This window comes from Clarias gariepinus, chromosome 22, assembly GCF_024256425.1.
Source record: "Clarias gariepinus isolate MV-2021 ecotype Netherlands chromosome 22, CGAR_prim_01v2, whole genome shotgun sequence".
Classification (NCBI taxonomy): domain Eukaryota; kingdom Metazoa; phylum Chordata; class Actinopteri; order Siluriformes; family Clariidae; genus Clarias; species Clarias gariepinus.
This window is the reverse complement of record NC_071121.1, coordinates 13,022,726-13,047,506: the sequence shown is the minus strand read 5'-3', so window position 1 is coordinate 13,047,506 and position 24,781 is coordinate 13,022,726. Positions and strand designations below refer to the sequence as shown.

Genomic DNA, 24,781 nt, shown 5'->3' with positions numbered 1-24,781 from the left:
GATTCTGATTAAACTACTGACTTAATACTGATACTGATTAATCACTGACATGATATTGATTCTGATTAAACTACTGACTTAATACTAATACTGATTAATCACTGACATGATGTTGATTCTGATTAAACTACTAACTTAATACTAATACTGATTAATCACTGACATGGTGTTAATTTTGATTAAACTATTGACTTAATACTGATACTGATTAATCACCGACATGATATTGATTCTAAATAAACAACATACTTAAACTGATGCTGATTAATCACTGACATGATATTGATTCTAATTAAACTACTGACTTAATATTGATACTGATTCTTCATATGACTGATAATAGATTATGTAAATGAATTAAACTACCGACCTAATTCTGATAATGAGTACAAAAATCACTGATAAATATATATTCTTATTAAACTGATAACTTAAGGTTGGCTTCGTTCAATCAGATAAATTAGGAAATATTTATTCTTTTCCGAAAAACTGTATTCTTCCACTTCATAGAGAGAGAGAGAGAGAGAGAGAGACAGAGGGAGGAGTCAGTAGTTTATTGGAGCCGTTGGCGTTTAGGTAAGACACATAAATAGAGAAGGGGAACGCCAACAATCGATGGCTCATGCAAACGTGGTGGTATTATTCCTTCTTGCCTCCTTTCTTTTTCACATTTTATAAAATCTTGCTAAGCTTCAGCAACGGTGTAAAACCATAGTGCAGTAATAACCCCGTAGAGAAGTTTACCTCAAGGTCCGAGCAGCACTAGAATGAATTGGCAGCTCGGCGGCGGTTTTGTTCGACTTCCGACGAAATTGTGAATGAAACTTCGGCGGGTAACCGACTGATGGCAGAAATGGGATGTAAACGCACCTCTGGTGGTGATAGCCATGACGGACACGGACTCGGTGTTCATTAGGACAGTGTGCAGTGTGGATGAAACAGCGGCACTGAGCGCTGGGACAGTGACGGAGGAGGTCAGTGGGGAAGACGGCTCAGGGCAGCAGTTGAAGCTCCAGCAGACACGTGAATGTAGCGAAGATTCCAGAAGATCACCCTGATCAGGCTTCAGTAAGTCACACTATCTGTCTTACACTAACGGGATTTTAGTGATAGTGGAATATCTTATGTTGAAGACTTTCATTTAGAGATGTGTTTATGTATAAGAAGTGTTCTTACAAGAACTTGTGATGGTGTAGTTTGTATTTTGATGTTCTGCAGATGTTTTGGTCGCGTAGCCCAGATATTCCCACGCTCTCTGTTTATCCAGTTCAGGATGCTTTTACATGTAAAAACTGGCTCCAAGAAGTCACTTCTAAATTAAGTAGTAGTAAACAACAAGATTAATAATAATGATAATAATGATAATAACAAAGTAGTAGGATAGCAACTATACACATACAGTATATACTGTACCATTATATTAAAATAATAATAATAACAATAATAATAATAATAATAATGTTTTTGTTATTTTGTTGTTGATGATGATTATGTTTACTAAAACAAGTAATTTGATCCACATTACTTGATCGCCCTGGCAAGTTCTTTAATTTTTTTTGTTTTTTTTTTACAATCCCGAAAGGAGCAATAAAAAATCGTGGCAGCTCTTGATTTATTGGCAGCTCTCGAGTAAACAAATCCCAAGTGGAAATAAATCAACAATAAGCTATTCACACTACAGCCGGGAAGTTTTCCATAATTTTAAGAAAACGGTGTTTCCTTTTGGCAGACACCCTGATTTAAAAAAATAGTAAAATAAAAAATTGTACAAGCCTTTAGGTTGCTGTATTGTTTAAACAGTCATTGCCGCAGGGCTGTATTTCCATGCACAGTGCCTGCTTTCTCGTATTTCTGCCCTAAAGTCCTGTACGGGTGACATCAGTGAAATGAACTTTGAATCAAGCCTAATTAACTGATTTAATTAGGTGTTGTTGTGCATTAGCAACTGACCTTCTGTATGTGTTGGTTATGTCATTTGTAATAAACAGACTCTGTAGTCATTTATAGCATATTTGCCTGTTTTTGTCAGCCTTGTATTGGCATAGGAGTTAAGCTGGCACAGTTTGTAAACGTAAAAAAATAAACGTTTGCCGGTGGTAAAAAAGTGATAAATGTTTAAAAGGGTTTTGAAGGTACTCTGAAGTTGTTCATTAAGTGATGTGTAGTGCATTGATGCCTCAGTGGTTTCAGACACAGGATGTCGATGCTTCTAATAAATTAGGCAACGGTACAGATGTTTTCTAGTCTTTCTTTGGCTGAATGCAGAGATCTTGACCTACATGCACATGGCTGTGGGTACATGTGTTTGTTTTTCAGGCCACCACTACTATACAAACATTTCTTACTGTTGTGCACTAGGTGAATACAAATGTTCAAAATAACCAATGGTGTTTCTGTCTCCTTTTAATGTGTTAAAAAGTATGTTGTTTAAGAAAAATAACAAAAAGTATTCATTTATCATCAGAAACTGATTTATCCTGATCAGTGGCAGGGAGAGTCCGAAACCTAATCAGGTTACACTGGGTGTGAGGCAGGAATACACACTTGATTGGACGCCAGCGAACATGACACACACACACACACACACGCACACACACAAACACTCACTCACACACTGGGCCAATTTCATATACCTGACTACTGTATTTTTTTTTTTTTTGCGAGAAGGCACGAAACCGGAGAGCTACACGGTCATGAGGATAAAATGCACAGAAACTCCATACAGACAGTAACGAGAGCTCAGGATTAAACTGGGCCCCTGGAGCTGTAAAGCAGAAACATTACCTGCTGTGCCAGCATGTTGCTGTAAAAAAAGGGGGGAAAAAATCTTATAACTGTTTTTTCCCCCCTTTTTTAAACCATGAATACAACTGGGTTTAAGCTTGTAAATTAGACTGAAGTCTAGTGGGCAAATTCAGCGTGTGCAACTCATGCAATGTAACATATACATGTAAGATAAACCAATGCTGACTCATTTACCTTATAACAAAACATATTTAATATCTTTAATGTGCATCCATGCATTATTTGGAGTCTTGATATATCTTTATAAAAAAGATTTTTTTTTTTTATATAAAACATTTTGGAGAACTTTGAGACAAGGATATGTGAGACAAGTGGTTTCTAAGTTGCATTAGTGAACGCTGCTGCATTCATGTGTGGGGATGAACTACAAACCACATAAGAAGGTACAAGGTTTGGTTTTGGCAACAGGGAAATAGAAATCTGTCATCCATGTCAAAGGGAAAGTCATTAAGAATTGGTTTTATGTGTAGTGTAACACATTATGCAACAGTGCAGCAGTTTAAGATAGGTTAATATGTGTATGCTTTGGTCATTAGTGCATATTAGGGTCGTTTTTCAAGATGAAAGCAACTGTATGTTTGTGCTTGGTCACTACACTCTCTCCTTCCATCTTCCATCATGTGCAATTACCTTCCAGCTTTATGCTTGCTTTATTGGCACATACTTATGTTGTTGTTTGGCCTTCTTCATCTTTTCTTAAAATGCTTAAATTGCAATTGCAAAAAAAAAAATATTTACACATTAAGTTGCATGTAAGAAAAACAAACTTTCCAGGTCACTAAATACAATCCTGTAACACCGGGAAAGAAATAAAGGTGTGGTTGCCTATAGAACTATAGGAGGGAGCCGAACAGGGCCTGAGGGTCACCGACCACATGAGGTTGAACATTAAAGGAGGAAATGGGTGGAAGCGGGTTAGTCAAACATAAGAGGCAACCAGATGCTGAGAGGTAAAACACATGTCCTAGTTTTTTTATGTGCTATTAAGATTTTTCGTTCTCAAGCGATGCACAAAACATGACTAGAGGGCTGGGGGTTCTATGAGTTGTGAGACTCGTGCAACCCAGGGGTGGTTTTACTTTAGCAATAGAGCTAGGAAGTGTGAAATGAGATTTCTTTGGCAAAGTGAGGAATCTCCTCTCCTCTGCTTTTTAACTGACGGAATTGTAATAATTAAAAGCGTATTATAGCATAGAGTGTATAAAAAAACAGCTTAATCTTCATCCACACCTTTTAATCATCTCCAATCCATTCCTTTCATTATTAACTTCTGTTTTAAGAGAAACAAAAATATAACCCACTTTATAATATATTGCTGTTTTTTTCCCCCCTTGGGCATTTTTGAAAGAACATAGCACAAAAACGCAGTGGGAAAACAAGATGGAGAGAGACAGAGCAGATCGGCAGCAGAAGATAAACAGATGAGCAGCAGGTGAAAATGCTTCTGGTCTCAGCGGTTGGCCCAGACCTTCCTACTCGCTCTGTCCTTTTTATCTTTCACCTCTTTGACCCCAAAGAGGAGCACAACAGGGATTTTAAAGTATATTTAGAAACCTATCACTGGCTGCCGCTGTTCTTGAGCAGGCTGAAGAGAGAAATAGAGAGAACGCTAAGGCAGAGAAAAGCGGCTCTAATATAAAATGGTAAGGTAGTTTTTAATGGGACAGATATAGGAGGAAAAAAAACAGACATGTTAAAGATTTTTTTATTTCGGAACTCAGTTAAAGGCTGCTTAAATTTCTAGCAAACTGCATGGAGCTAGTTCCTGCAGACACCTCTTGAGATTCCCAGTGGACTCAGTCTTAGCACCTGCGGAGCTTACATTCAGGAAATTGATCGAATAGAGGCATCTGTTTTTCGGGAAGCCTTTGGCTAGTGGCATGGTGGGAATGTGCGTGCGGGCATGAAGGAACGTATGATGCTTGAAAGTGCCTTATGAGAGATTGGGGTTGTGTATTTTTAAATGCATTTAACTGCATTTAACATTTAACTGCATTTAATATGAATGAATTATGCAACTTATATCTAATGTTTTGTAAAAGAAAAAAGAACAGTCACTCACATCACTCGCTTAATACACAATCAAGGTCAAGGTTGAGTGTATACTTACTGGCCACTTTAATAAGAACACATGTGTCCCCGCTTAGTCGTCTAGCAATTCATGCACTAACTGATTGTAAATGGTAAAGTATGGTATGTTTAAATTAGACTCATTACAGAGACCTAGGTATATTAACAAACTTTAAATTTATTGTAGACAAAATTATATGTAAAAGCTATGTGAGGCCAAAATCGTTTTTGATTGTGCCAGGAACTTCATACATGTCAAACATCTGTTAATAAAGAACAATAATCTTTACAAAGATTACAACTGAAAAAAGGGTGACAAACATCACTCACCAGACATTTTTTGTTTTTGTTGTCTGCACCTAACTTTTTTGTTTTTGTTTCTGCGAATATTCTATGAATAGGTGAAATTTTTTACATTTTTATAATACTCACATCGTCCTATCTGACATAAACAAATATGCCCTGGTCAATGAGATTTTTCTAATATTTGATGTGAATATTACCCAAACTACCCACCATGATATAGGCCATTCATAGGTGTTTATTGAAATGTGGCAATTGCGTTTAGCAAATAACAATTCAAATTGTTCTGACACAAATTTTTTCCTGCTTCCACAATTTCAAACATGCAACACAAACATACAGTACAAGGGTAATAGACTAGACTAGTAAAGACTAATAAACAGGAATAAATAAAGACTGATAAATACAAACACAACGTGTGCTTTTGGATCATGGCGCTGTGTATTCAGTGATGTACATTTGCCTTATCTGTGTTGTGAAATTGCTACAGATTTCTTAATGGCCATACTGTTAATCCGCAGTCAGCAAGCCACTTTTAGCACTGGAAGAGGAATAACATTAACAATAATAGGACCACACACTACGCTGATACACACATGCATTTACCGTATCCTTGGTTAGTAAATTCTGAACAGCTGCAGTGTTTGTCAGCACTTATTGATTGTTTCTTTGAATTTCTCACTTAATCCACTGCAGTTGATCCTACATCATTGCTTGTTCTCATCAATATCTCTTGAGAGCTTTCTTAATAGCTTTACAGAACACTTAAGAAAGATTATTTTGAAGGCATTGTTTTTTTTTCTTTTTACATGAGCATAATGACAATAACTGTTGTTACTCTTCACCAAGTGTCATCCAGTAGTGAACCATGGTTCAGGTACCAAACTTGAAATAGTACTGATGCAAAGCCGTTAAACATATGAAAAAAAATGCTTTATAAGCACCAGCTTGGCATCTGTGGAAGATTTGTTTAGCTTAACCAGTCAAATGCATGTATATAAATTTGCTAAAAGGAAGGAATGCCAAAAATAAACTACAAGGCTGCGAACATTGGGTCAATGAACATTTTTCTAATTAAATAAATGTAAATTTTATTTATATATGGTTTTTAAAACTGGTAATTATTATGAAGCAGCTTTACAGAATGAAAAAAATATAGAAATAATTTATAAAGATCTAGGGAAATACGTGGCGACACTGGCAAAAAACTCCCCGTGGTGAAAATAGGAAGCAATCTTGAAAGGAAACAGACTCAACAGGGAACATCAGGTGATATCAATCAGTGACTGTTTTTTCTGTGTGCTATAAGACTCAGGTACAAAAATGTTCGTGGGATCTTCAGTCCTATACAGTTTAGTGACTTTAGTCACAAGCCATCACAGAAAAACTGCCCACATCAGACTACACAAAGACAATTTTCGTGGTTATTGAGTTGCATAGTACTATAGTGGTATTTTAAAATCAATGCAAAATTTCACCGGAAGCCAATGCAGTGTGGATAAGATAGGGAAGATGTGCATACAGTATATCTTCTGGTTATAGTAAGAACTCTGGCTGTACAGCTGTTACAGTAGTGCAACCTAGAGGTAACGACAGCAAGTTGTCCTGCATGACATTATATTTAGTATCTTGTTCATTCAAGATTTATGAGATCAAAAAAGGATATTGTAGTAATATTATCGACATGGGCTTTAAATGTAAGACTGGAATCAATAATCACACCCGGGTCTTTTACTGCTGCACAAGATGAAACAGACAGTTCATCCAGAGTTACTGTTATGTGATCAGGAAGATTACTTCTACATAGTACCAGTACTTTTGTCTTTAAAAGAAAGTTGAAAAGCATTCAGTCGCTAATGTCTTTCACACATTTCTCAACTTTTCAACTATTAAGCTGGTGTCTTTCATCTGGCTTTAAAAATTATGTTTATAGAGAGGAAATAGCAGTGGGCCCAAAACAGGACTCTGTGGAATACCAAACATCACTTTATTACTTAAAGAATAGTCACCAATTACATCTACAAACTGACAATGATCAGTCAAATAAGACCAGATCCAGGAAAGTGCCCTGCCCCTAACTTCTACATTTTCTAATCTATTTAGGAAAACAGTATGACCAGTGGTGTTGAAAGCTGCACTGAGGTTAAGCAACACAAGCAAGGAAACAGGTCATTTACCACTTTAACCATCCCTGTCTCTTCACCTCAGTGTCTCGGTTTCTGTGTAGATATTAGCATAGCTGCTGTGCTACTGGACAACCTTTTCTAGGAACTTGGATACAAAGGCGAAATTTTATATTGGCCTACAAGATACTTGGACAGTTGACAGTGTTCAAGGTCAGATTTAATTACTGCTAAATTAAAAGATTTAGATACGAATGAAGAGTTGAGTAAAAGGGGGTCAGTTATTTCTGGTATTATTTGTTTAAATAAATTTATAGGTACAGAATCAAGTACACAGGTTGTTGATTTTGCTAACAATAATTAGTTAAGTCTAATGAAGGGAAGTAAAGTATTTACTAACCATAAACCTAACCCATCAGTTTTTCACCTGCACCAAATTATAAAATTGTCTGATTTTAAAGTCAGAAATTTTTGCTTGATATTTTGTTTTTTTGATGTTACCTGAAAAATTAATGTTTCTGTGTTAGTCATATTCCTGGCTAATTGTGCTACAGTTCTAAATAAGAATCTAGAGTCTATCGAGTAGTCTGTTTTAAGGTCTGTATGTGATTATTATACCAGGGTGCTAGTTATTTCCCTATAATTCGTTTTTATTTTAACTTGAGTGACATTATCTAAGGTAGAGTGTAACACTGACTCAAAACATTCAGTCATCTGATCAAGTTCTGTAAGGTCAGACAGTGTTTCAATTATAGTTGATAACTCTGGGAAATTACTGCTAGAGCTTAGTGCAGTGGTTGATGTGAGTGTGGTATGCGCCTGAATACATAAGTTTTTACTAAGACACTCTTTAAATGAGATATGATAATGATCTGAGATAATTTCGGACTGTGGAAATGTCTCTATAATTCCTGTATTTAATTCGTAGGTTAGTATAAAATTACATTAAAGTATTAGATTTTGAACACCTTTACGAGTGGGTCCTGCTACACACTGATTTACTCCTTCTGAGTCCAGAATGGATATAAATGCTATTCTTAGACAGTCTTCTGGATTCTCAGAAGTTTAGCCCTGGGGGTCTGTAAATATTAATTAGCAGAATTGACTGAGCTAGAGAACTTCAAATGCACTGAATTGGTATCCATGTTTTATATGGTAGTTAAACTACCTTAGATGGTAAGAGTGTTTAATTAGGAAAGGCCATAGCAGCAAGGTTTATATTTCTGTTTGTATCCACAAACTAATCAATTAATGATTAAGCAGTAAAAGGTTGCTTACCTGTAACAGGAATTTACTCCAAAATAAGGAAGACAATGTAGACAGGACAGGTTCAAAAGTCACAAGGGAAAAAAACTAAGTTTGCAGTTTTTGAAAGCCACATTTTTAGCAAGTCTATTTTAATTATTCCCTCCATCTTTCATGTTGACTTTGACGTGTGAGGGAAAAAATGCCTCAGAACCGATCCACAGGACATGATGGAGATTTAATTGCATTCATGTTTTGGTTGAAAGACAGATTGGATTTGAAAAGAGCCTTAAGCACTTTCTGTGTAACAGTGCTAAAACAATAGCTGAGGCTGCACAGTTAATCTGCTGAGCATGATGGAGATGTATTTTTTAATGAGCTTATTTGATATATGCAATCTGTTTTTCTTCATTGTTGCCTCTGTATATACCCTGCCAAATGAGGACCGATTCAAGAGAATAGCAATCTGACAACTGAAATCTCATTGGACTTAGGCTTTGCTGTGGAAGATTTAAGCTTGTTTTTTGTGAACAGTTTGTCTTAATTGGTGCAGGTACGCACCCCGTTCTTTTTCCCCCTAACCTTCTTGATGTTTGTTTCTAGGCCACAGACATGACAGCAGCCTCTTGGGAAGGGGATTCAGCGCGGGCCAATCAGTCTCTGTTTAACCTGAGCAGTAGCTTCAGCAGCACTGAGACCTTCCTGTGGTTGTTGCCTTCCCTGAACAGCACCGGGGTGACATGGAGCCCCACCCCACACCCGGGGGCAGCCAGGGTACGGGACCCAGCTTTGGCCCAGGCTAAGATCGGAGTGCTGAGCCTGGTGCTGGCACTTACCACCCTGGGCAACAGCTTTGTCCTGTGGGTGCTACTGCGCAGAAGAAAGCACCATGCGCCCATGCACCTGTTCATGATCAACCTGTGCTTGGCTGACCTTGTTGTGGCCTTCTTCCAGGTACTTCTTTGTAAATGAAGAAATGGATAGTGCATATAAAGAAGGGGGAAACATTTAAAGAAAAATAATTATAAATCAGTCTAAGCATCTGTTGGTGTTTGTTTCTGTTTTATCCTTTTAGTTAAGTAAGTTTGGGCTTTTTCTCAGCTAACAGTCCAGCGGAATATTTTTTAAACTTACGCAACGTTCCCAATACATCCGCAAAAATCGTGTGAACGTAGAATGCAAGAACTTTTTAGTACAATTTGGCAGAAAAGCAGTACTGTAAAATCTGGTAAGAACATAAGTAAGGATGTAAAGTCATAGTAACAATAGCCTTGCCCAGTTAACAGCATAACTAACATCTCCAAAGGACTTCATTAACTCACTACAAGCACGGTGAGGATGGGAAAAATTGGGCGCAAAAAGAAAAAAAGCCTGTGCTATGACCAAGGTGGGTTCATTTTAATTTTTTTAGAAGTACACATTAAGTTCATAATATGTTCTTCTAGTGCTTACCACGTTTATTGCACTCATGCAGCGGGTTATCATTGTGTCTATAGTAATTACATTGTTACATTGTTCTTAATTGACCTGGTGAGCGCTTGATCGTGTCTGTGATAGGAAATGAATGACAACATGATAGACACATTGAGAACCTGACAGGGTCGTGGATAGGAAGTAGTATGAACTTGATAAACGCACATTTTTCTCTTTTGACCCCATTCCCATTGCGTTCTGCGATATTTTTAGGATGCCGTGAGAACCGTCGCAGTCTGACGGGAGTTTTTTGTGTGCTGTGAGATACAGGACTATGATTGTAAAAACTAAAATAATTTAACCGTAGAATTTATGACTGAAACTAATTTATTTAAATGCGTCCTGGCTGAATTACCCTGAACTGGAATCAGTTGTTTTCTTCAAAGAAAATGTATAATGCTGTTACATTTATTGATTACATTTATTGATTGAATATTGATGAGACTTTGATGATGCAAAATGTTTTTTTGTGTTTCAATAATGTTAATTTTGTCACTTCCCAAGTAAATATTGACTAACTAGTCACTTTAATAGGAACACTCATGTCATCAATTATGCCAATCAACAGTAATATGCAGTAGCATAAAGCATGCAGTCATAAAGATTCACTTGGAGGCTACATTTCTAATAACCACCTTTCACAACAGTATACATATACATATATACATTATGTATTCATTCTGTCCCATATAATTTTTTTTATCACAGCAACAGTATATACAGTATATATAACACTGTATATATATTGCAGCATATCATGTGATGAAATGTCAATTTTAGAAATGAAAGGTTTGATAAGTATAGAAATGTTTTTTTCAACCAATAAAAAATGGATTAGTAAAATTAACGAATAAAAAAAAATACATTACAGCCACCATTTTTTTATTAATCAGTGTCAGTACATTTTGGAATAACGCAGAAAGGTTACTAAGGAACAATGTTCCTGCAAGTTTGGAGAACCTATGCACTATACAGGGAGTAATTACCACTATCCTGAACATATTGGAGATCTTGCCATTGTTTCCTCCATTTCTCAGAGTCACAGTTGGAAGCCTTGGACAATAAATTGGCAGCGAGCTTCAGAGTGTGCCATTCATCTACTTGGTTCCATCTCTGTTACTCCCACAGGTGCTGCCACAGCTGCTGTGGGATATCACAGAGCGCTTCCAGGGCCCCGATGCTCTGTGCCGCCTTATCAAGTACTTGCAGATTGTGGGCATGTTTGCTTCCTCGTACATGATTGTCGCCATGACAGTGGACCGCCATTATGCCATTTGCTGCCCTCTTCAAGCGTATCGTGGAGGCAAAACTTCGTGCTGGAACACGCCCATCATGGTGGCCTGGGGTCTGGCCCTTGTTCTCAGTTTACCACAGGTGTGAAGGACAGGATATGATGAGCATATTTGTCTTTGAAGTCCGTCCTTGGTTGAAATACTGCCGGCAAGTTATATCTGGAATATACTATTTGCCGTCATGGGGGTTATTATAAACTGTCTGGCCCTAAAAAAGTCACACATTTTAATATATCCTTTGAACTTTAGCTTTGATTACAGCATGCACTGTCATGGCCAGGTCATGTGTGAAAATGATTCCTGCTTCCAGGAGCATTTTTTCACACTTTTGAGTGGAATATGCCATGCCATCAGGATAAAACATTCTGAAAAAAACATTGATGTGATAACCTGGTCATTCAGTACATTCGGGTCGTCAGCTGACTTATTTTATACATCATTTAATTACCACATAATGTTGCTGAGCCTAGACCTGACCAGCTTCCAGAGGCTTTTTGCACTGAACACTATGTACTGTATGCCTGGTCTATCACATTTGGGCATTTAGCAGACACCTGTATCCAGAGCGACTTACAATTTTATTTCATTGTACATCAAGGGCCTAACAGTGGAAACTTGATGGTTTGGACCTGGGACCTTCCGAACCATAGTCCAATGCCTTAACCACCAGCTCAGTGTGTTCATTCTTATCCTGACATGCTCACCACCAGTATTGGGTGTAACGCTTTACAAAGTGAGTTGATGTTACAAGTAATCTAACGTGTTAGATGCGCCATTTAAGTACTCAGTCATTTATTTATTTTTTCAAAAATGTAATCCAAAATTGTAATTTAGACAATTTATGTAATCTGTGAGCCAGACAGCAGCATTCCCAGTCCGTTATTGTGTGTGTGTTAAAGACCCCCCCCCCTTTGTTATTCCTGCTGAAACTGCGTAGGTGAGATAGGGGTATTAATAGTTAACAGATTCTGGGCCAAACTTCGCTGAGTGATGATGGTAGGATAATTATAAAGGTCTGGACTAAAACAACATGCATGAGGAATCACAAAGGAGTTTTTATTTTCTGCAATGGAAAACTACTCTAACTAGTTACTTTTATCAGAAAGTAACGCTGTAATGTAACTGATTAATTTTTAAAGACAGTAATTTTGTCTTTAAAAAGTAACGTCCCCCAACACGGGTCATCACTCTGGAATAAGGTCTGTCTGAACGCATCAGACCACATGACCTTTTTTCACCGCTCTAAAGTCCACTTGTTATATTCCCTAGCAAATTTTCGGATTAGCCTGATTAACAGATGATTATTATATGGACACACAGGTGTATAATTTCAATCCTGCGATTCTTTATTTTTTCAAACACATCTCCTATGCGAAGTTGCACTCTCCTTCCATGTTATTATTTATATGTTGGACAGGTCTCAACCAAATTCCACAGTTGGTCCCTTTGCAGGATATAGGCTTTTCAGAAATGGTGACTTTTTTTGGCAAGGCAGTGTAAATGATGGGTGATAAAGGGTTATATTTTGCTCTAAATAAGTGATTAAAACTCATTTTATTTGAGGTGTAAAAAAGATCATTTGAGATATCGTGCATACCACAACTCTTTTTTCATAGGTCTTCATCTTCTCCCGGACTGAAGTGTCCCCTGGAGAGTTTGAGTGCTGGGGCCACTTTATTGAGCCATGGGGCCTCAAAACCTATGTGACCTGGATGACTATAGTCGTCTTCATTCTACCAGCAATCATCATTACAGTCTGTCAGGTACAGATATTTGGCCAATCTTCCTTTTATTTTAAAGTTTTTTGTTTTCCTTTTGTTCTTCTTTGGCAGCATAACACTTTTTTTTCTGGGGTCTGTTGGCTAACAACATATTTTCTATTTTTATCTTCACTGTGCATTATCTGGAGCTAGTCCCCATGTCTGTATCCTCCAGATTGACTGGATTAATGTAGGACTTTTCTCCCATGGCTTGTGTGTAAATCTACAGCATGTATTGATAGCATCAAGTTAAAATCAACTATTTGCCAAGTCACAGTAATGTGCCTCCTAACCCTTATCAGATCAGTCTACATTATCTGTGTCAGCAGTTACATTTTGTAGCAGAAGCTGTTTCCATCGCTCTATGGCAATGCTGTTTTTAAATCATTTCAACTAATTAGATACAAAAACATTCCCACAGAGATTCGTTCTGGATCTTGTTACATTATAAGACTCTCAAAATTATTGATGTTATTATAGCAACTATTACAGCCGATTGTATAGCACAGTAAATAATGAGATGAGCACTGGGTGAACAAAAAAAATTGCATTACTTCCATAATTTCCACTTAAAGTAAATACAACAAAGAGTTATCCTGGTCATTATAGCAGTATTTCATTATAATCCTAAATTTCAATCATGGAATAACTGTTTCATCCCTCCATCTCAGGTGCGTATATTCAGAGAGATCCATGACAATATCTACCTGAAGTCGGAGAGAATGGTGACAGCGGAGTTTAAGAGGAACTCTGTGGTTTTCCATTTTCCTCAGAAGGAAGGTCATCATGGGATTTCTGAGAGAGACAGAGACTCACAAGGCACCCACAATCATCAGACTGACATCCATGGACGTTGCTGCAGTAACTCTGCCCTTACGGACCTTCGGAATTCATATGAGGGCCTATCAAGCTCTGAGCCATTCGGAAACTCCACTTATAACCCCTGTGATTCCTGTGATCCCTGCTCTGTCCCTCTCGCATCCACAGAAATCTCCACATCAACCAGTCCTCCCTCAGATAAATTCACTCCTGATACTTCTAATGCACATGGTGTGACAGCCAGTAGTGCTCAGTCTAGAGGGTCATCCTCAGTGGTTGGCCAGCTTTCAGGAACTTCTGAACTCTGGCCAGATGTGTTACCCGATCTTCCCCTGTCGCCTCCTCCTGGCATTTCTAAAGCCATGTCAAAGACTGTGAGGATGACTTTGGTCATAGTGTTGGTCTACACTGTCTGCTGGTCTCCTTTTTTCATCGTCCAGCTGTGGGCAGCCTGGGATCCAAACCCTCCAGACCAAGGTTAGAAAGAAGATCTTGTTTCTGTGAATCAAACGCATTACATGATAACACCTGCACTCTCCCAGTTACGGACAACAGCAGAGGTGTGTTTGTTCCTTGCGTCAACTGCTTTCTTCAGCACTTTACTCATGTGGCCTCATGTTACATGTTATGTGGCTTCATGTTATTACAGGCCATGGCCTCATGTTACAGGCCATGGCCCGTAATAAATAGCTTGGTTGCGTTCCCGGTGTTTGTTTTCATCCGTGTCAAGTGCTCTTAAAACAGACTGCACATTTCACTAATTTCAGTGCACACTAGGAGATGTTCACAAAAAAAGTTAAAGCTTAGGTTAAAGCTCTTTTTCTGTCCGTGATATCAACACTCCTTAGGGAATCTTGCATAAATCTTTTTGTTTTTGCGATTTCTAATCAACGGAAATACACTCACATATATCATTTCTGTGTATTGACTATACTATTAATATTACAATATAATAATATTACAGTTATTACACAGAATTAAATATATTGCTCCAGCAAATATTAAACAAAACTAAATATTTTCTGCTTGGTATAAAAATGGGTCATGTTTGTAAAGCTGGTTATAGAGATGTGATCAAATGTAGATTTATCTATCGCTAAGTCGTGTGTGGTGTAATGATTCAATAATGTGTTATGTGACCTATTTGCTTGTGGCTGTCAGTTATAAGGATTGCTTCATTGGGTAACTAAATAAATGTACAGATTTTCTCAAGACTAAAAACATCTGTACATGTATTTAGTTATACAGTGAGTCAATCATTTGTTAGCAGCACAATGCATAAATCATGCAGGTGTAGGGAAAAAGTTTCAGTTACAATTCACCCCAGACATCAGAATGAAGAAACATGTTGATCCCTGTGACTTTAATTGCCGAGGTGGGCAAGGTACACAAATCCTTTACTTGAGGAAAGTAACGAACCCCTAGGGAAAATATTCCTTAAGTAAAAATAGAAGTCCTCCATTTATAATTCTAATTGAGTAAAATACAGAAGTACTTATCTTCAAATTTAATTAAGCTTCTATTAGCTTAAAGTAGCCTTTAAGTAATTGCAAAAAAAGAAGTCTCCCTCTCTCTCTCTCTCTCTCTCTCTCTGTGTGTGTGTGTTTGTGTTTGTGTGTGTGCTTCCCGAATGTGGATGTGCCGTTTCGTTGCTATCTACAACTGTCTGCATTTCTAATATCGCACACGTGCTACATCCGGGATCTCCTGTCAAGAGAGTACGCTGTCCAACAGTTTGGTGTTCCTTCTGGTCTAACACAGCTGAATCTGTTACTAATCTGTACTAAGTTCAGTGGGGGGGTTTAGGTGTGGAATTACAAACTGTGCTGGACACTGGCTCTCCAGGATTGTGCTACATAATGAAGCATTTCCCGGAGAAAAGGCAAAACAAGCAGTTATGCGTTATTAGCCCTTCGATTACTTCACACTACTCTGGTTAGGTAATATAACCATGCATAAATGTAGTGAAGTAGAAAGTACAGATAAACTCCAGAACAATTACCGGGTTGATGGATCAGAAATGCTTCAAAATGTCAAAAAAGACAAAAAACAGATATTGGCAATTTATTGAAAACTACATTTAAACTTAAACAGGCTGTTTATCAGCTGATTACAGGTTTAAGATCATAGCCCAAAAATACCCACAACAAAAAAGGACTCAGTAGTGAATATCGTCAAAGGTTTGTCGATAGGTTCAAACACTCGTTTCGGCACGCTTGATGCAACTGTTTCCAGGTGTCTGGTGGGAACGTTGCTCCATAAGTGAAGATGTCTTCACGAATGGCATCCACAGTCTGGACCTGACGTCCGTTTCTGTAAACTTCCCTTGCCATCCAAGCCCAAAAATTCTTAAGGGAATTTAGATCAGGGGATTGTGCAGGATGGTCCAGAAGTGCAACATAATTGTCCTGGAAGAAGTCCTTCATCAGTCGGGCATTGTGAACTACAGCATTGTCCTGCTGAAAGACCAAGTCATTACCACACAGACGAGGGCCCTCAGTCAAGAAGGATGCCTTCTGCAACATGTCCTCATAGCCAGCCGCCATTTGATGCCCCTGCACAGCCTAAAGCTCCATACTTCCCATTGAAAGAAAACCCACCCCTCCTCCACTGTGCCGCTTAGAAAACATCTCCAGTGGGATCTCCTTCTCTTGCCAGTATCGTTGGAAGCCATCAGGAAGCCATCCAGATTAAATAAGTCCGAGAATAAACTTTCTTTCCTCTTTGGTGCCATGTTTGGTGCTCCCTTGCAAATTCTAAATGGGCCAGTTTTCTGGTGTGGGAATAGACATGGCTTTTGAAGACATTTTTTGTTCTTTGAGCTCTTCTCTCGCAGATGCCGTCTTATGGTTATTGGGCTGCAGTCGCATCAGTAAGGGCCTTAATTTGCGTCAAGGATCGGCCTATGTCTTAATGGACAGCCCATCGGATCCTCAGGCTTAGTGCAGGTGAAATTGTTTTGGATCTACCACTTGATTTTTTTTGTCCCATAACTCTCAGGATCTTTAAAAAAATTAAAAATCTCTTACTGCGTCCAAAACTGGGAGCAATGGCGCGTTGCAAGAGCCCTTGATTGTGCAGCTCAGCAATCCTGTCAAGTTCAAAAACAGAAAGCCTTGCATCAGAAGATCATGACAGTGTGACTGGCTGAAGGACAATGACATTAAATCCATATTTCTGCACAGATTTTTAATTTTAAAGGTTTTGATCAGCTAATGACCAGCCTGTTTGAATTTAAAAGCAGTTTTTATTTTAAAGAAGTACTTACAACCTAGTTGCCATCCACCAGTGAATACTTGTAATATTTTCCCTGGTCTTAAGATTTTGTTCAGGAGTGGATTTATTAGGATGTCGTAGAACAAATGTAAGAAGTATATTCTGACAAAACTACTTGAAGTACAGATACATCAAACAGTAAATATTAGGGATGCACCGAAATTTCGGCCGCCGAAAATTTTCGGCCGAAATAGCATTATCGGTTTCGGCCGAAACATAAGAAAGCGCCGAAAATAAAAGCCGAAATTGTCGCCACGCCTCTCCCATCCTCCCGTCTCGTTCGCGCTGTCATTACGCATTAAACACGGAGTATGTCGGCGGTTTGGGAGCACTTCAAAGTTTCAAATGAGGACAGCAAAGTTGCAATAATTTTAATTAATTTGTAGTTTTTTTAATACAAACAAAAAGAAAATATTTTAAACATACATTTCACTACATTTCGTACTGTGTATGTTTGTGTATGTGACAAATAAAATTTGAATTTGAATTTGATTTGAAACATGTTTTTTAATGAAGCCATTTTCGGTTTCGGTATCGGTTTTCGGCCAAGTGCATCCAAAAATTTCAGTTTCGTTTCTCGGCTCAGAATTTTCATTTCGGTGCATCCCTAGTAAATATACTTAGTTACCTTCTACCTTTGTTTAATTGTGGTTTTATTGTTGGTGCCGGATGGGCTGAATCAAATGCTGAGGCCATCATAGGCACAGGTTGGACAGATGAACATTGGAAATAGACCAGGTGATTTTCAGATGTCTAGTTTGGGTGATCCGCTTCCTATGATAGCCATCATGTCTGTTCTTGGCTACTGAACGTAGAGAGGAACCTGATGGGGTTTTTTTTTTGTTGTTGTTGTTGTAACACTTTCACGTCATGATTCAATGTTTTGTGCAAATTCCTCATGAGATGCTTTTATGCTCCCCATGGTTGAAGTAAGTGATTGTATGAGGAACTACAGTATATCATTCATGGCAACTCAAACCAATCTGGTCATTTTCCTCTGACCTTTATTACCAGCACTTCTATCCACGAAACGTGTTGCTTAGAGTTACTCAGTGTTTTTTTTTTTTCCCACCCCATTCTGGGTAACCTCTAAAGACTCTTGAAAAATCTGTGAAAATTTCTAGGGAGATCAGCAGCTTCTGAAATACACAAAACAGTCCATCTGGCACCAATAGGAATGCCATGATCAAAGTCTGGAGAGCATACAGTACTTTTTCCTTTTTCTGATGTTTAATGTGACCATTAAAACTATCTGTATGATTTCATCCATTGTGCTGCTGCTACATGATTGCTTGATTGACTACCTACATTAATATTTAGGTGAACAGTAGGTGTATATTATTTAAAGCTATTACAGATGGTACAATAACATGTTTTCTTCTGCGATATCAATACTGAAATCTTGAGAATCAGGCAAAATGCATATCCAATATTATGTTTTAAGCTTCATATTTTTTTTCTTCCCTGAAACACTTCAGGGTTAACCTCACTCATCATGCACCAATCAGTTGCACTGATGAATATAATATACTGTAAATTATAAATATAAGAAAATGTAAATAAAAAAGGCAAGTCTGATTATAAAATACGTCTTTGCTATTTGTTACTGGGTCTATGGGTTTGCTACCTTGTCACCGGGTGTGTTTTCTCCAATACCCAGTCCACAATTTTTTTAATGGTTTCCATCAAAACCAAATTACTGGTAATCAGATTGGCACCATATATTTACTATTGCAAATACATCTTAACATGGAAATTATGTTTTTCAGCATCTTTTTTTTATTCTTTTTTTAATGTAAGATATATTTTCTCCTTTTATTATTACAGTATTATTATTATTATTATTATTATTATTTTAAAAAATATTCTTCGGTTTCCAAAATCTCAGTTAGGCCTTGTTTTCTTGAGGAACAACTGACACATATTAAACCTCTTTGCTGTTCATCAAAAATAAGTTGTTGTTTTTTTAATTGTGTCTGTATATGAGATGATACTCTGCAAATGTTTGTTTTTAAAAAAGGCATTACAGCCATTAATGGCAATCGCAGCCAAGGTGACTCAGAGACCACTGTAGTCAATCCCATAAACATTTAGTGAGTGCAAAGCCTTATCATTGAAAACTGACAGACAATTTGTCGCCAGCTTATGGAAGAGACGCATCTGTTTGTGGGAACTGTACGCACAATCATTCATAGCCACATTCCCCGCCCAGTCCTGACCTCGCTCCAAGCCAGTTCCACATGTTTTGGGGGAGTTCCGGGGAGGCCAGCATTTTAGACCTGAGGCAGGCAGTCCGATCATGGCTCTGGTGTTCTTAAAAAAGTTCTACCTTGATGGTATTCAAGCACTAATGAAACAGTGGGATAAGTGCATTAATGTAAGAGGGGATTATACGAAAATTTGAAGGACATTTTTAGGTAAAACATGTAACAGTGTTCTTTTATTCTGCTCAATTAAAACACTTTAGAACACTTTCGGTGTATAGTAAAAATTCATAAAAGGTGCAACATTTGTTAGTTGACTGTGTGTACACATGTACAGATGTCCTCCCACCTAGGTGCTCTGTAATCTCACTGGCCCTGTTCAGCATTTCCATGTCTAAATTAGAGTGGGTTTCTTGCAATTTGCCCAGCCGGTTGCCAAGTAACTATTGCTTCACTAAACAGATGGTCTTTGAGTTGGGAGTAGGACTAGTACCGTATGCCCATGCTCTCATGTTGCTCTAATGATCTATTATTCCAGATTACTCAGGGACAAATTTTTTTTTTGTCAGCTGGCCTAATGTGTGCCGTTTAATACCTACATGCAGAATTCTTCTTAAAATGTATGTGAATTAGCGCTCTGATCTAACTAAAAGAGCATGGATGAAAAATCTTAAATGATGAAAGATTAGCTAGCAGAGAACATGGCTAACCAGGAACACAATAATAATGCACGATCCAAGACTAACTTGCACAGAGTCTCGATAAAGCTACTGCTCTGCTTCCTTTTATACAGGAATTTTCCCATTTCCTCATTTACTTTCCGAGTACTAATAATGTGACATGGGACATGACCAGCTAGTCTCTAAAAGGTCCCCAGGAGGCTGCCCGTCTCCTCTTTCCCATTCTCGTCTTCCGTAATTGGATTCACGACACTGAGAACAGTGGGCTAATCCTCAGCGCTTTGCTAATTTTATTATCGCTATGTAGGTGAAGGAATTTCCGCTGGTTATTTTATGACATATATTTCATATATTTAAAAAATCTATCTAAAGCTGGTGCCTACCTTTAAAGATTCCTGAAGACAGTTACCAACCCTAAATTTAATTTGATACCACATATGCTTATTGTTGTCTTCTGAAATGTTTGTTTAAATGATACGGCCTGTGATTACCGTGTTGTGTAAATGGCTCAGGTTGTGTAATCTTTAGCAGTAACCAGCTTTCCTGGTAAGCTGGAACAAATTTTGATGTGTGCTTTCAAAAATAGATAGCCAATTGTCCTCTTTTACTTACCAGAATCAGATTACCAAAGAAAAAGGTTAAATATTATGCTTGCATAAGCACAGTGTTGCAGGATTAGACATGATTTGTAGCCCAGATCTGAAGGCAGTTTTATTGAGGTCTTTGCCTGAGACACTCTATATCTGGCTGGCATGGGAGAGTGAGCGAGGACCTAAAAATATGCCGAAGCTGAAAAAACATCCCCACCAAACCTAATTAAGAATGAGTGGCGAACATGTATAATACAACCTAGATTTTGATAAATATTTTAAAATCCCAGTCTTACTGTAGATCTAAGCTTTCAGATACCACATATATTTAAATACTTTGTCCCTATATGTAACTATTAATCAGAAAGTATTTTTTAAAAATAACATTGTCCTCTTTCACTAATACGTATTTGTGTTTTCCAGGAGTAGCATTCACCATCCTGATGCTGCTGGCCAGCTTGAACTCATGCACAAATCCCTGGATCTACACTGCTTTTTCCAGCAGTGTGTCACGCGAGCTGCTTACTCTGCTGCGCTGCCACGTGCCCACACCACGCCGTGGCTCACTGCCTGACGACTCCATTGCCACACACACATCGACCACCACCAAGGACAGTATCTACTAACATGCACACGAGCAGACAGGGATGAACCCACCAGATTCAAATCCATGACTTTTTCCAGTTCTCACAGCGCTTTTAGGATTTAAGATCCGCCCGGTGGATGTACTTAAAAAGGGCAGTGCCCAGTGGGCAGCAAGCAAAGCAGGAATGGTATAGGTTCGGTAATATAAAAGTATGCAGTGGAGCAGACTTTTGTTCATGGATGTATGGGTGTGTGAATGTGTGTGTTGGGCGATAGGTCAAGAATAAGCTGTGAGAATGTGAGACATTGCCAGTTGGCTGAACAGGAAAACTACTCTAGACTGGGAGAGGACCAGCCAAAGGGCAGATGCCACTGTTAAAAACCGAGCTGTGGCTAAGCAGGCGCCTCCGACATTACCGAACAGGATTATGTTACCAAATAATGGCAGTATTAATTTGCAAGAAATGTTGGAAGGTGCTGGGAAAAGTCATAGTCTCCAAACAGTAAAGAAATATTCTAAAGATGTCAACGTTAACTAAACACAACATTGTTTTAAGTCCATTCATTCTGGACTGCCAGTGAAATGTGTTTCATAACTAATGGAGTATACATTTATTTGTGTCTTTGCTGGGTTTCGATATCAAAGTTGTCATCTTGCGACCGTGCCTGTGACCTCCAAGTCACTCTTATCCTCTTTCCTATTCTAGTCTTATTCGCGTAAACGAGGAAGAGGATGCAAAATGCTATTTAAATACTGCTGACTATTGTTTATCTTTCCTTTGACACTGCATGTTTGTAGCAGGGAGTGAAATGACCAGCAGATATGTCTCCCCTAGGAATCGAAAAGAAACAGGAATAGGCAGAAAGCTCAGCCCCCTTCAAACAGGAAGAGTGAGAGCCCTTACAGTGTCAGAATGAACAGGAGTTTACAGCAGGCATGAGACAAATGCGAGCGCTTCAATGCAGCAGCCCAATAAAGAGCAGGGTTTTTTTTATTGCTGCCTTACACACTGTATGGAGACGGACTCCTGTGACTGATTCTCATTCCCTAAACATAAATAATGAGCCGACCCCATCAGTGAGTGCTGACAGGACGCCATCAGAGTGCTCTGATGATTCAAGCGAAATGCTGGAATGTGTCTCAGCAGCACCGAATGCCCGGCTGACCAATATTAAAGCTGTCGTAGAGAAACTAAGAGAAAACCTAAGTCAGGTCTTCCACTCAACATAGCTGATTGGATCTGTAGCTCATTTTCAAAGTATATTCACCTGAACAAGTTACAGGGCTTTACAATAATTTCTCAACCTCAAAAAGCGCATTGAAGCCGAGACTCAAAGGAAAACGAATGCATATCGGCTGCAGTGGCAGTGCACTTATGGAGATTAATATCCCAGGTACAGACGCTGAGGAGCTCGTGAATATTAGGGCATGGGCATAAATCTAAGGAGTCTACGGTGAGAGGACATGCAGGACAAGCAGAGGACATTTATAGGCTAGCCATATGGTTTTATCTTGATGGTTATCAGGTGATGATCGCTTTTGGCATTCATCAACGAAAGAAGCAAATAGTTGAGAAAACCAGCCTAGTGGTAATTGTACAATAAATAAATGAACAAATAAATTAAAAAATGCAACCATGGTATGTCCCAATAGAAAACTGATTAGCAGTATGGAAGCGAGCCCAACTGCTAGACTTTTGGTCGAAGTGAAATACTTACCATCAGGGCCGTGGTGCTGAGAAAATTACAAGCCCAGCACAGACACCCGCATGGCCACGTGGCACAGGCTGAGGCGAACCCAAAGCACTGAGGTACTGTCACACAATATAGTGATGTGTTAATGAAATGGCCTGGTGAAACCCCCACTTTCTTAAACTGGTGCAACCAATATAGTGTACTTCGAGCTTAAACGTTTTATTTTACAATAAAAAATTACACTCCAAAAATACATAAAAAAGCACTCTCTAATAACCGCCTTTCTCAATGATGAGTTTCTGTGAACAGTAACTTTTTGAATTTCTGCTCACCTTCGGTACCCCCCGGTGTATAATATAAAGGCTCTACACCAGTTCTATTATAGAGCAGAATAAAGATAAGAGATGATAACTTGTTCTACAGTTTCAGCTCCGCTTTCAGCCCTTATCTGCTCTCACAGACGTATTTCATGGTTGGAATTAGGGGACCATTTTTATCATGTTCAGAATTTATGGAATAACTTATTTGTATAAAAAGGAAAGATATTATAAATGTTCTAATTTAACAATATGATAAAGGGTTAAAAAATATGCATAGGTTAATATATCATACTGAGAAAAACTTACCTCCGCAAAGTGTCCATATTCTATGTTCTGTTTTTCTTCCTTAAACTGTAGCATCATGTAAATTGTTGTCACTATATTGAACATTTTGCATCTTTGACCTCAATGGATCAAAGAATAAAAAAACAACACTTGCACTTAGTAGTTGTAGGTCATAATATTTTTATATTACTCATTTGAAGACTATAATATTGAGCTGCTGGTCTTTCAATATTTTGTTGGTATCATAAATTACTCAGTATGAGAATATGAAAGCGAGTTATTGTGCAGTTTAACATCTACTTAAGAAGCTTTCGTGTCTGTATTTTGAACATCCATACAGCATTTTAAGTATAATCATAAATTTGTTTTTTTTTCCACAGAAGGAGATTTTATTTGAAATACCTACCTGATGTACGATATCTGCATTATACTAAATATTGTAATAAATGTTTTGAATACCTAAAGGAGTTGTCTTGTTTCATTTAAGTAATGAACTGAATCTAAAATAAAATAATAATTTGAAAAATTTAAAACATCAAATGTTTCATAATCAGACCACAGGCTACCATTATTCTTTCATACATATAATATGAAAATATGATAATACAGCACAGAACAAAGATGAGCACAAAGGTTATATGGTTTATGTATTTACTCTGAGAAATGCAGAAGAGAAAAATAAAAGATCAGATCAGAACTCGGGTACGGAACGTGAAAAAATGGAGAATGAGACTAAACAATAAAAACAAAAGAGGATGAAAGGAAAATAGATGAGAGAAAAAAGGAACCTGTCTCCTGTCTTTCTGTCTCACAAAATAAAACATAATTATCCTGCTACATTTGAGTTTTTTTTTTTTTTTTTTTAACTTGTGCCCTGGTCTCAGATAAGTACAAGACACTATACATGTTTTTCCTCTCATTCATTTCAGCTCTGTTCTACAGAAACCAGTGAGACAGGACAGCAAACAAGACTGTGTCGGCTCAAACACACCAGCTGCCACATTAACACACCATCATCATCAATCAGCACTGGCAGGGCCAACCCACAGGGAAATGCAGTTACTGTCACCATTATACCGCTTTCAAAGTATTGGAACGGCAAGTCCAGTTCTGTTGTTTTTTTCTATATATTGAGGACAAAAGATGAATATGAGATCAGAATTTTATTTTTCGTTTCCTAATAATTACAACTAGATGTGTTTAAGAATGTGGAGCCAATCAGAGAGCAGACATATCAAGGCCATACTGTAAGATGC

At 38.0% G+C, this 24,781-nt stretch overlaps 1 protein-coding gene across 1 annotated transcript; it reads left to right on the top strand.

The window, feature by feature from the left end:
• Nucleotides 1-612: 612 nt before the first annotated feature.
• avpr2ab (arginine vasopressin receptor 2a, duplicate b) lies at nucleotides 613-23,989 on the top strand. Its single transcript, XM_053482124.1, has 6 exons — nucleotides 613-1,068; nucleotides 9,150-9,500; nucleotides 11,148-11,393; nucleotides 12,928-13,074; nucleotides 13,743-14,367; nucleotides 21,064-23,989. The coding sequence occupies exons 2-6, from the start codon at nucleotides 9,159-9,161 to the stop codon at nucleotides 21,264-21,266; spliced, it is 1,563 nt and encodes a 520-aa protein (XP_053338099.1). The 5' UTR covers nucleotides 613-1,068; nucleotides 9,150-9,158; the 3' UTR covers nucleotides 21,267-23,989.
• The last annotated feature ends 792 nt before the right edge of the window (nucleotides 23,990-24,781 follow it).

Excerpts from the sequence above, each read along its gene's own strand:
- avpr2ab (XM_053482124.1), top strand. The coding sequence starts at position 9,159 with ATGACAGCAGCCTCTTGGGAAGGGGATTCAGCGCGGGCCAATCAGTCT. Across the intron at positions 9,501-11,147 it reads TTGTTGTGGCCTTCTTCCAG|GTGCTGCCACAGCTGCTGTG; the intron begins GTACTTCTTTGT and ends TTACTCCCACAG. Across the intron at positions 13,075-13,742 it reads TCATCATTACAGTCTGTCAG|GTGCGTATATTCAGAGAGAT; the intron begins GTACAGATATTT and ends CCTCCATCTCAG.